Consider the following 12,842-nt stretch of genomic DNA (forward strand, 5'->3'; position numbering starts at 1 on the left):
TTACCAATTTATATACTTTCTACAACAAATGTCTATAGAAAAGCCAAGAATTGGCTTTTAGCTCTTATATGCCTAATATTAGGACCCAGCATACACATTTAGCCCCCTAAACTGAAGGTCCTACCTCATTTACTGTAGTGAGTTGCTCTGCACGATGATATTGAAATGAGTCCGCGCTCCTGTGAATTACAAAATGAACCCCCTACTCTGCATTGTAATCCTGTGAATGAGTCAGCCAGGTGTTACTGAGCTGTCCTCAGTCAGGCTACAACACCCCCATTCTCCTCTTTCCTCCTATAAACAGGGGAGGGAGGGGGTGTTGCAGCCTGACTCAGGATAGCCAGTAACACCCGGCTGACTCAATTCACAGGATTACACTGCAGAGTGGGGGGTTCATTTTATAATTTACTAAAGCCACTGACAATATCATCATGCTGAGAAACAGAGCAGTACACAAGTTTGGAGGGCTAGATGTGCTTGACAGGTTCCCTTTTACTAAAACCCCTCCCATGCATAAATTGTGTATTTCCCTTAATCATTATCAAAAAAAAAAAATCAGCACATTGCTTTGGGCTGGAGGGAATTAGCAATTTAAGAAAGGCTTTAGTGTTCCTGTAGCAACCCCCATTACTCTAAAGGTTCCTAGTACACACAATTCTTATGTTTGATATGAAATACTGTAACTACAGCAGAAATGAAAACAAAATTCACAATGAATGCCAAAATTGTACCTCCAATGTGAAGGCCTTCATCTATATTACTCACTGAGCTTAACTGGATCAACATACAGAATTCTGAAAGGTTGCTCATGTTCAACTGACCAGTGAAAAGACTGGACTTTTTTGTTTTAATGGGAACTGGAACAACACAGTTTGCTATAGGTGCACATAAAATGGGATTACTGCCCAACATTTTAAGAACAATTGTTAGTTTTCACTGTTTTCACCCTCTCCAAACTATAGTCACAAGATTTATCCACTCGTTGCAACAATGACATACCCCCAGCATCCTGGGTGTAGATGTTATGTATCATCACACAGTTACAGCCAAGCAGATTCTAGGATTTTTCTTCTTTTGTGAAATAGTTTTTTTTTTTTTTGCTTCGAGGAGATGGGTAAAACTGTGGTTTATATGGGCAGAATGGATACGAGTGTTGTTATTGTTTGCTATGCTTGTGTTCATAGCACTTCTGCTTCAATAGTAGAAATTGACAGGACATAAAAGATGATTACAGACAATGGCTAGAAATAGATAGACAGTGAAAAGACTCAGTATAGCTTTGAGAAACCATCCCAAAAATAAAATCCTGTATTAACAAGTGCAAAATCAAACAAAAATCCATACATTAAAACACAGTGTATAAAATGGCGTGAGAAATTTAAGTCACCATACAGCCTTTTAGTCAATAAAAAGCTGTCCCATGTTGTCCTTGAAGATTGGAGCCTGGCCCTTCTTGCCACTTTTACACAGACTGACTTGTAAAAATGAGTCATAAGGTACAAGCACCTCGTTTCCATTACATGTGACTGCGTTTTGCTGGAGTGGGCCAGAAGTGTATCATTCCAGTGAAATATTTCCCTTTTTCTATTCCTCATTTGTTGAACGGTCATCCAAAATTCTTAAGTTTTCAAAACCCAGTCCTGTTGAGTTTTGTGCTGCTGAAACTGCTAGTACTGTATGTAATAGTATCAGTACGAGAACACACAGTTTAAGTCTGCTGTTACACAGTCTGGATGCTGATGAAGCTGTGAGTGACGTCCTATGACACAACATTGAGTCCTGTTGTTGTTTATTAGTCCCTTTGGATTGGTTATCTCTTGATAAATCCCATCTGACATCACAGCATTCTGGTTCTGCATTGGTTGGATAGTTTTCATACAGCCCTGCAAGAAAAAATGTATTCTATCTGAATAAACCAGTAACATATAGAAATAAGACAATTTCATCATATTTTGCTTTTTAAAGAGGTTGTCGACTTCTTATATTTGTTATTCATGGCCGCCTTTCTTCTAAAATTTACCAGAGCCCCTACGTTCTGAAGTTTCAGAGAATGTTACACTGTGCAGGAGTGGGTCTCCCCCTCGGGTTTGGCCCTGCTTCCCTCTGGGGAAGTGCCGTTTAAACACACAGTAAGAGGGGGAAGTGTTCCAGCTCACTGTAACAGCCTGTGCACAAAAAGGGGCTCTGGTAACACCACTTCAGTTTTATTAGCATAATTTCATTTATTAGCATAATTTTAAAAGTTGATTTTAGAAGGAAGGAGGCCCTGGATACTGTCACTGTGCCTGGATCTATGAGTAAGTGTCCCTGGTTTATCATGCTTGATTATGATGGTAGATTTCCTTTAAGGCAGGACAGAAATTCTTGTGTGCTTACTGCTAGGGGCATATACCAATGTGATATGTGGGGCCCTGCTAGTTTCTTTTTATCGTAACAAAATTTTCAACAAAATAATATAAATGAATAGTGTAGGTTATTATAGTAAACTCTTTAATATACTTAGGTGAATCTAACCCCTTCAGGACGTAGCCAGTTTACAGCTTATGGAGCAGTGACATTTGGTGTAATCTGACATGGTTATAACTTTTGAACACTTTAACTTATCAAAGCATTTATGAAACAGTTTTTTCGTCACATGTTGGGAAATTTTAGCAAAATTTCGCGTTTATAAGGTGAAAATTGCCATTTTCAAAATTCAACCATTTTCTCATTTTTAGACAGATAGTTTACCACCTAGTTGCTAAATAAACTTTCCTTTTATGTTTTCATATTTTTAAAAGTGTCTGGGTATTTTATTTTGATATTAAGCAGCTTACAAATCGAACATCAGTATTTTGTATTTTCAAGAATTTTAGAATTTACTTTTTTTTGGGGATCATTATTGTTTTCAAGGAAATTTGAAAGATATAATATTAGAAAGCCCCTATATATCACTCAGTTTTCGAGTCTGGACCGCTCAATCAGAAACAGCTTTTAGGAATATTGGAAGAAAGCAAACAGGGAAATTTAGAAAGGTCTGATTTGGTCACTAATACTCATTTAAAGAGGACCTGTCAAAAAAACGCACTAGGTGCTAGAAACCTCCAATAAAGCGAGCAGACACTGCTTCCTACAATAGGAAGCAGTATTCATGAGGGGGTGGGACTAGGAGGTGGTGACTGCCGCATGAAGCCCAGCAATCACCACCGTCCTATGTAGTGGGAGGGGCAGTACGGGGGAGAAGCAGCACCTCAGACCGCCCCCTCATGAATATGCTGGACCGCTGTTCCTATTGTACAGTGCGGCAGTGTATGCTAGCGTTATCGGAGTGTTACGATAACACTACAGTGTAACACTGCTACATCTGTTGTAGCACTAGGAGCTTCTTACTTTAGTAAGCAGCTCCTAATGCTTTTTTATGGGTGAAAGGTCCTCCTTTACATTAAAATTAACTTATTCACAAAAGATAAAAAGAAAACTCATCTTAAAATTTGTTATGCAATTTCCCCCGAGCATGAAGACACCCAACATGGGGACGTTACTTGTTGTATGGGAGCACAGGGAGGCCCAGAATTGAAGGCGGGTCATGCATTAGCCAGTTGGTTCATGGGCGCACTATTGTGAGCTATAAAATATTTGGTTTTCCGCTAATGGTACCATGTAAGGGCTTATTTTTTCAGGGTGAGATGCATTTTTCAGTGATACTATTTTGGGGTGGCTTTTTTGTAGAGATGTAATAGAAAAAACATACATTTTGTCATTGAACTATGATTTGGTTTTTTTTGGTGTTCACCATATACAGTACCCCAAGTAAATGTTTGATTTATTCTATTAGTCAGTACGATTGCAATAGCAAAAACCTAACTTTTTGCTTAAGTTTTACTAATTTTGTAAAAGAGCTTTTAAGAGCTTGCTTTTTGTGGGACTTAACAACAGTCCCAGTTTTGTATTAATACGTTCTTTTAATCACTTTTCATTGCATTTTATGCAAGACAAAATAGGTAAAAATCATATTTTTGGTATTTTTCTTTTAAAGAATGTTTTAATGCAGTTCCTTGTGCAGGTTTATTAATGATTTTTTTCATTGCATGGGTCATTAAAGTGATACCTTATATGTGGGGTTTTTATGGTGATTTTCACTTATTATATATTTCAGGGCTTTGGGGGCATTTTTATTAATTTGTTAGTTTATTTTTACTTGAAACCATTTTTAAACTTTTTTTTACTTGTCCCACCATGGGTTATGAACAAGCAATTGTTTGATTGCTTGTTGTTATAATACCCTACATAGCCTCATGTAATTTTCTCTTTCACAGTGTACATTGGGGTTCGTTGGTGATTACATTTTACTGTGTGGGATGTTATGGACACGGCTACACCAAATATGTGGGGTTAGCGTGCTGATTTTCCATTGTTTATGTTGTATGGTAGTTTCATAATGAAATGGGCAGTGTGAAATTTTTATTATTTTTTATTTTTTCTGTCCCACTATGGGGATGATGATCGCTTATTCAGACTAATAAACTGCAATACTAATGTATGTCAGTCAAAATGAGAGAAGGGGCTAAAGAATTATGTTCTTGTCTCATTCTATTTCCCCTGCCATTTATTACTTACTTAAAGGGGTCTTCCCATGAAAACAAGTTTCTTACATGTACTTAGGATAACAAAATAACACATTCTCTAATTCACTGTTATTAACAATAATACAGCATTTCACAGATATACGTCCAACCTGTCTCTATAAGTCCAGTTGTACACAGTTTCAGTTGCCTCTAGACACGACCCTATAGCTTCTCACTATAGGGTCGGCTGCCATCTTGCCTGAGGCTTCACGGAGTTTCTCTCTCCCTCTGTTTCTTGCACTCTAGCCCCGCCTCCTGCACTCCAGGAGCTCACACTAATACATACACTGACTTCCGCAGCAGCATGAGGAGAACTACAAGCTAGAGGCAGACAAGTTCTTTATCGGGGAAGGCATAGCAGTAGGAGAGGTGACATTGTGTGCAATAGGCATCTCATGGATGTCCTCATCTTTGATTTGTCTCCTCTCTCTTTCTATGTGTCAGATACTAGTACGATATTCAGAAGGTAAATGAAAGTGTATATAAAGCCGGTACCCTTATAACCTAACCACACCGTCAGCAAGTAACACTAGATGGATCATGAAGTGTCCGCTTAGAGAGTCCCCGCCCACACCCTGGAATATTAAACTGACCATCACTGAGTGACAGGAGCTAAAACAGCAATAAAACTGTAAAATTGTAAAGTAAGGGGTTAAAAGGGGTTAAGAAAACCCCTTTAAGCAGTTTGTGTACATCAGCTTTCTGTCCTATAATCCACAGGCAACCAAGAGGTAAAGGGACCTAATAAAGTATCTAATGATTTAGAGTATTTGGATGTTAATGAGAAACTTTACCAGGGTACATACAATATGGGTGACATATTAGTGTCTTGTACTTAGCATTGCAAAGAGCCTCTGTAGCCTGCAGAAGCCACAGGTCATGTGACCCATCGGCAGGAGGACTTGAAGAGAGTTGTGTACTATATTACTGCACTCATTACTTTATGCAAGCACTATTCTGCCGGTAACAGAGAAACTTTACCGGGGCAAGTACAATATGGTTGACCCCATTAGTGTCTTGTACTTACCCTTAAAAAGTTTCTGATTAGTGGCCAACAACTTTAACTCTTCATAGAAAGTCCCTGGATTGTCTAATCTCTTCAGAGAGCTGAATCATTAAAGGGGTTTATAAAAGATCATAAAAGATCTTAATCCCATAGTGATGATAATATGATAAAGATAAGTAAGCAAGGGGTTAAAAGTAAAATCTTTCTCAGTTTTATTGCTGCTTTTGTTGCTATCACAGCTTTAGCTGCTCGGTGTGGGATTCAGCTGTGTGGGCAATAGTTTATCAGACACTTCCTGATTCCTTTGTACCCGACATTCTGTGTGCTGACTCTGTTCTTAGATTATCAGGGTACAGGATTTAGCTACACTTTCATTTAGCTTATGAAAATTCTACTAATATCTAGCAAATAGAAAAAGAACGATGAGACAGATGATGAGATGGATTTAAAATCCCTAATGACACACTCAGTCCTCAGACCTATCTAGTCAAACACACACTCAGCTCTTCTACCTGACCAGACAGGAAGACCTGCCCGTCCATAGTCAGGACTGAGTTTATGGTAGAATCAAATAACCAAAAAAGCAACAACTTCAGTACTGATAGAGATAGGTTAGAATGATATCTGTGAAATGCTACATTTTGCCATCCCAAGTATATTTAAGAATGCTGTCTTTATAACCCACAAAATTTCATAAAGCAGATGGAGCTCACAAGTATTTCAAATACACTACAGTAGTAAAAGTAGAAAAAAAGGCGCAGATAAGCTTTTCTACAAATACTACAAAATTTACTATTATCGCTTACCCTATTAATTTGTGAAATTGGTTATGCCAAGCTTCACTTTACTGAGCCTGCAATACATAAGCTGTAGGAGGACTCATGTACACTTATGGTTTCTTGCAAAGCCATCTTCAGGCTCCTCAGACACCAGGGCTGAGGAAAGACAGCTACCGAAAAACCAAATAACTGAGGCCATGGACCACGCTGAATTCTTCAATTGTATGATAATTCATTACTCACACAAGATGCAGTGGAAAGCATTTCATAATCATCATTTTAGGAATATAATGAAAGTAAAATGCTACATTCTTTGTTACTGCAACACATTAACTGTACTGCTAAGAAACGTTAAAAGAACTTCATTTTTTGTCAATCTTTTCTTTTTAATAACATTATGAATTTTATATATTTAATATATTTACATATAAATGAAATTTCAGAACCCTGATCCCATGTCTTACACTTTCCTCCAATGAATACATGACATCACTTGTATTTCTGTTGAATGTCTTGCTATTCTTAAAACGGCCACATGGAGATGCTAGAGACTTACCGAAAATGCAGACTTTTAAACAGCTAGCATAGGAGGTTGGGGGATTTTTGGAACCATTTAATTTGCAAATAAATCATGATTTAAGTATATACCTTTGTGAATTAACCCAGATTGCTGCAAACCTGGGAAATAACACAAGGCAGTCATTTCATATTTTGATACAGTGTAAAGCAGAGACATCAGGAACAGTTGGTTCTATAGTATCACACAAATGTGAGCGCACCCCTCACTTTTTTGGAGATATTTTATTATGTCTTTTCAATACTTAAGATATGACAAATAACAGTGTAAATTAGTTGCGCTCTCAAATTGACTCACCACATAGTCATTTTTTTGGACTTCATAGTGATGGTATTTAATAATTCCATACAGTGTATAGGAATTCCAAAGGGAGTGAAAAACGCATTTGTGCCATTTTCTTGTGGGCTTGGATTTTACAGCTTTCACTGTGCTCCCCAAATGCCTACTTTATTCTTTGGGTCTGTGTGATCACGGGATCACGCCAATAACTTTTTCACACTTTGGTGTAGTGGCTGTGGGTGGTGTCATTTTTTGCAACTTTTGATGCCATTTTCAATGCTTCTATTTTAAGAACTGTACGGCCTTTTGATCACTTTTTATAGAATTTTTTATATGTTTCAAAATGGCAAGAAAGTGCCATTTTCAACTTTGGGTGCTATTTTTCGTTATGGAGCTAAACACAGTTAAAAACCGGTATTATATTTTGATAGAGCGGGCATTTTTTTTTAGACGCGGCAATACCTAATTTATATTTTATGACTTGAAGGGAAAGATGGGTGATTACATAGGTATGTAACTTCTCACCTGACAAAGGCTCCGGGCTGGACCCGAAACGTGTAGTGTTTCCTATTATTAATAAATATTTTATGATCACCAGTCTATCGTCTATCTACGCACTGAATACAGCAGCGCCCATAGGAGCGGGACAGTACCTCGTGGATCTTCACTTCATAGTGATGGTATTTAATATTTCATGCCATGTACTGAGAAGCGGGAAAAAAAAAATTAAATCTAGTGAAATTGGTGAAAAATGCATTTGAGCCATTTTCTTGTGGACTGGGGTTTTACGACTGTGCTCCCCAAATGACACATCTCTTTTATTCTTTGGGTTGGTACGATCATGGGGATACTAAATTGATTTTGGTTTAAGTGTTTAATACATTTAAAAATCTTAATCTTAAGATGCGGAATAAAAAATTTTTTTGTACAAAAGAATTTATTTGTTTCTTCATCTTCTGGTGATCATAACTTTTTCATACTTGGGTGTACGCAGCTGTGAAGTGTAATTGTTTGCGGGATAAACTGACATTTTCTTTGTTACCATTTTGGGGACTGTACAATCTTTTGATCACTCTTTATTACATTTTTTTATATGTTGCAAAATTGTGAAAAAGTGGTGTTACCGACATTTGGATGCAATTTTCCGTTACAGGGTTCAACGCCTGGAATAACCATTATTATATTTTGATAGAACAGACATTTTGGGATGCAGGCATACCTAACATGTTTATGATTTTTACTCATTGGGGGTCATTTACTAAGGGCCCGATTCGCGTTTTCCCAACGTGTTACCCGAATATTTCCGATTTGCGCCGATTGTACCTGAATTGCCCCGGGATTTTGGCACACGCGATCGGATTGTGGCGCATCGGCGCTGGCATGCACGCGACGGAAATCGGGGGGGGGCATGGCCGAACGAAAACCCGACGGATTCGGAAAAACCGCTGCATTTAGTAACCGAAAATGTGTCGCTTGGGAAGCGCTTACCTTCACCTGGTCCAGCTCGGTGTATTTCGGCGCGTTCCGATGCTTTTCAGCGGAGGAACTACCTTCATAAATCCCGTCCGGACCCGAATCCTGTTCAGAGAACGCGCCGCTGGATCGCGAATGGGCCGGGTAAGTAAATCTGCCCCATTATGTTTATATCAGTTGTAGTTTTTAGATTTTTTAAATTTTTAGTTTTTAGTTTTTTTTTATTTTTTAATCTTTTTTATTTATTTATGTACCACTGGCCACATTTTAACTGATCTTCAAAAATTATACAGCTTTGGGACTTATAAAAACCTGAGGCTGTCATGGCAACTATCTAAAATGCTGGAGGCAGCAAACTCCCACCTTGTATGGAGGGGGCCTCTCCATACACAAGCAGCCGTTGTGTGACGTATATATACGTCACACATCGGTAAGGGGTAAATTGCTGTGTGATGAGATATATTAATGGTACACAAACTTTATACTGTTATAATGTAAAGCAGTCAGTGTACAGCTTGTATATCAAAGCATCATAACTTTAGTGTTGTCCTATTAAAAGATATAATACAGCCATGAAGAAACAAGGGTCTAAACTTAGTATGGGGAATGTGACTTTCACTCACACTTATCTTCATCGTGGGACTACTAGCATCAGTTGCCATCAGTGTTGCATAACATCCACCATAAATGTAATGATTTTGCATGCATATCTTAATATTACTGCCTGGCTCTTGGGGAATTATTTACAAAAGTTAACTTAAAAAAACGCATCTCCATCTCAATTATGTTGTCATTATACTAATAAAGTGAATTGTTAGGTTAAAATAAATTACTTGAAAGGAGACAGGAAGAAGAATTTGATTAATGATTTGATGATGACACTGACAGACATTATGAGATGCTGTAGCAATCCTGTATGTGCTCTGCTCCTCTAGAAACTACCAGTCGCTTATGTGACACCTGGACAGTGATGACTGAATAACAGGGTTGATAATAGGTGGTGGTTCCAATAACTTCTTGTTCTTTAAGTAAATACTGTATATACTTGAGTATAAACCAAAATTTTCAGCACAATTTTGGTGCTGAAAAGCCCCCCTCTACTTATACTCGGGTATATAAAAAAAAAATAAAGTTAGTACTCACCCTCTGACCCCAAACCCCTGGCGCCGCTTCTCCCCACAGCACCTCTCCAGGTTCCCGACTGGGCCGGCAGATACACGTCTATGCGATATGCCGGCACAGAAACTGTGAGGCAGTAGTGTCGCCACCTGCTGAAATCATAGTTTCTGCGCCTGCAGATTGCATAGAGGGTCAGTGCTGGAGGGTGAGTACTAACTTTTTTAAGGGGGCACTGTGCTGGACATTCTCTTAATGGGGGCACTCCGCTGGACATTTTATTAATGGGGGCACTCCTCTGTACATTTTATTAATGGGGGCACTCCGCTGGACATTTTATTAATGGGGGCACTCCTCTGGACATTTTATTAATGGGGGCACTCCGCTGGACATTTTATTAATGGGGGCACTCCGCTGGACATTTTATTAATGGGGGCACTCTGCTGGACATAGGACAACAATCAGTCATACACTGCACAAATCTGGCCTTTATGGAAGAGTGGCAAGAAGAAAACCATTTCTCAAAGATATCCATAAAAAGTCTTGTTTAAAGTTTGCCACAAGCCACCTGGGAGACATACCAAACATGTGCAAGAAGGTACTCTCTGGTCAAATTAAATTAAAATCGAACTTTTTGGCCACAATGCCAAACGATATGTTTGCCATAAAAGCAACGCAGCTCATCACCCTGAACACATAATCCCAACTGTCAAACATGGTGGTGGTAGCACCATGGTTTGGGCTTACTTTTCTTCAGCAGAGACAGGGAAGATGGTTAAATTGATGGGAAATACAAATACAGGACCATTCTGGAAGACTGGGACAGAGATTTAAGATTTATGAACAAGACAATGATCTCAAACATAAAGAAAAATCTACAATGGAATGGTTCACAAATGAACATATCCAGGTGTTCTAATGGCCAAGTCAAAGTCCAGGCCTGAATCCAATTGAGAATCTGTGGAAAGAGCTGAAAACTGCTGTTCACAAATGCTCTCCATCCAACCTCACGGAGCTCGAGCTGTTTTTCTCGATAAGTAAAATTGATAGAGACATACCCCAAGCATCTTGCAGCTGTAATCACAACGAAAGGTGGTGCTACAAAGTATTAACTTGAGGGGGCCAAATAATATTGCACTCCCCATTTTTTAGTTTATTATTTTTATAAAAGTTTAAAATATCCAATACATTTCGTTCCACTTCACAACTGTTTCCCTCTTAACCAAAAAAAATTACAATTTTATACCTTTATGTTTGAAGCCTGAAATGTAGCAAAAGGTAGAAAGGTTCAAGGGGGCCGAATACTTTTGCAAGGCACTGTACTATTACGATATCTGTACTACTACCATATCCATTGATTTCTAAATGGTCGATGTGCATTACCTGTACAGATGAAACTTGATAGCCCACCATAGACGACGTCATCATTATCTGGTAATATAAACGGACACCGTGTTTGTACCTCCAAACAGTATTGCTTGCAAGGGATTTTGCTACTGCATTCAGATTGTGTAACTTCAAAAAACTGGGAACATAGCCAGGACTTGTAGACAGTCTGAAAAATAAAACATAAGGTGATATGATATAGCTGTCTGTTTTATTTATTGGGACACAAACAAATATATACAAGTGAGCCTCAATAGGATGAGTAACCACCACACCAGGGATTTAGAATAATCATTATTTTGACATCTCTGTAGTGTAATATAAAACATGAACTAATTATATTTCTCATCGGATACAGCAGATAAATTACATGATATATCGGTCTGCATGTGATGCCACTAAAGCGGCACATCCGCTGCCTTGGCTCTCTATTATTACACCCCCCCCCCCCCCCGCTGTCGTCTACAATGTAGAATCTTTACTTTACAGTAAGACACCAAAAAAATCACTTTCATTGTATTACATAACACAAAAGTGACAACATCCTAGTCGAGAAAAAACAATGACATCCATGGCATTCAGTATTAATGAGCAACAATGACTGCACAATACAACTTCATAGTACATATTTGTGATTTCCATCAAAGACAAAGGTAAGGCTGCATGAATGTCAGACAAGTAATGAAAGCATTCATTCATACAATAATTCATAAAGTTCTTTCAAACCATTCTATGATATACTGAAAAGCAAAAGGTGTATAGTATTAATATATCATTTCCAGATTCAATCATTATGAAATATTAACTCACAGTGAAAAATAAGCAACTCAATGCTGTTCTGAGCTCCACTGAGTAGAGTCTCTATTTCCATATACACTAAACAATTACCACTTCAGCTCTTTTCTACACAACCTCAAAAATCTTATCAGTTTGCAAGTCCCAATACCCAAAACATGAACTGACCCAAACTTTCGTATTTAGGAAACACATGGCGAAACAGCATTACCTCCACCCCCTAACAGGGCTCAATTCAATTTCTTTCTATTATTTATGTTGATAAACCCAATTGAAAGCTGCATCCAACGAAGCTTAAGATTGAACTACCTGACTTCATATATTTTGGTCAACAATCGTCATTGCTCATACGAGCTGCAAACAACATGTTTTTACCAGGTGTATGCATCTACCCTATAAGTTTGGTCACCATGATGATAATGCACAAGTCGTACAAATTACTAGAATAGGCGAGATGTATGTTCCTTTTTATAGCAGAAGGAAAAATATGACTAATTCATATACATACAATAAGTATAATTATGATGTATAAACATAATTATGTGCATTTTTTTTACCATGAAGCATAGGAAGTCTTCTTACACTACTCTCTTTAATGAGAACCAATCCTCCCCTGAACGTTATCCAAGGCACCTCATAAAGCTACTACAAAGCTAAGGACGTGACCAGTCCAGACATTGATGAAGAAGAGGACTTACAAGCTTCTCCTCTCCTTCTCAATAAGAGAATATTCACACGACTGTTTAATGTCCACAAGCTATTCCAAATTAGGAGCATCCTCTATTTTTTCCATGAATTGGATACCCACTTTACCTATTGAAATAGAC

At 38.1% G+C, this 12,842-nt stretch overlaps 1 protein-coding gene across 3 annotated transcripts in view; it reads right to left on the reverse strand.

Annotated features, from left to right (window-relative positions):
• Positions 1 to 419: 419 nt before the first annotated feature.
• Positions 420 to 12,842, reverse strand: part of NALF1 (NALCN channel auxiliary factor 1) — a 312,716-nt gene continuing 300,293 nt past the window's right edge. For all 3 annotated transcript variants that reach the window (XM_072135543.1, XM_072135542.1, XM_072135540.1), the window contains exons 3-4: positions 11,218 to 11,389; positions 420 to 1,883 (exon numbers count right to left, since the gene is read on the reverse strand). In XM_072135543.1, the coding sequence (XP_071991644.1) occupies positions 1,585 to 1,883; positions 11,218 to 11,389 (471 nt within the window). In that variant the 3' untranslated portion in view covers positions 420 to 1,584. The remainder of the gene's footprint in view (positions 1,884 to 11,217; positions 11,390 to 12,842) is intronic.

Source organism: Engystomops pustulosus, chromosome 2 (assembly GCF_040894005.1).
Source record: "Engystomops pustulosus chromosome 2, aEngPut4.maternal, whole genome shotgun sequence".
Lineage (NCBI taxonomy): Eukaryota > Metazoa > Chordata > Amphibia > Anura > Leptodactylidae > Engystomops > Engystomops pustulosus.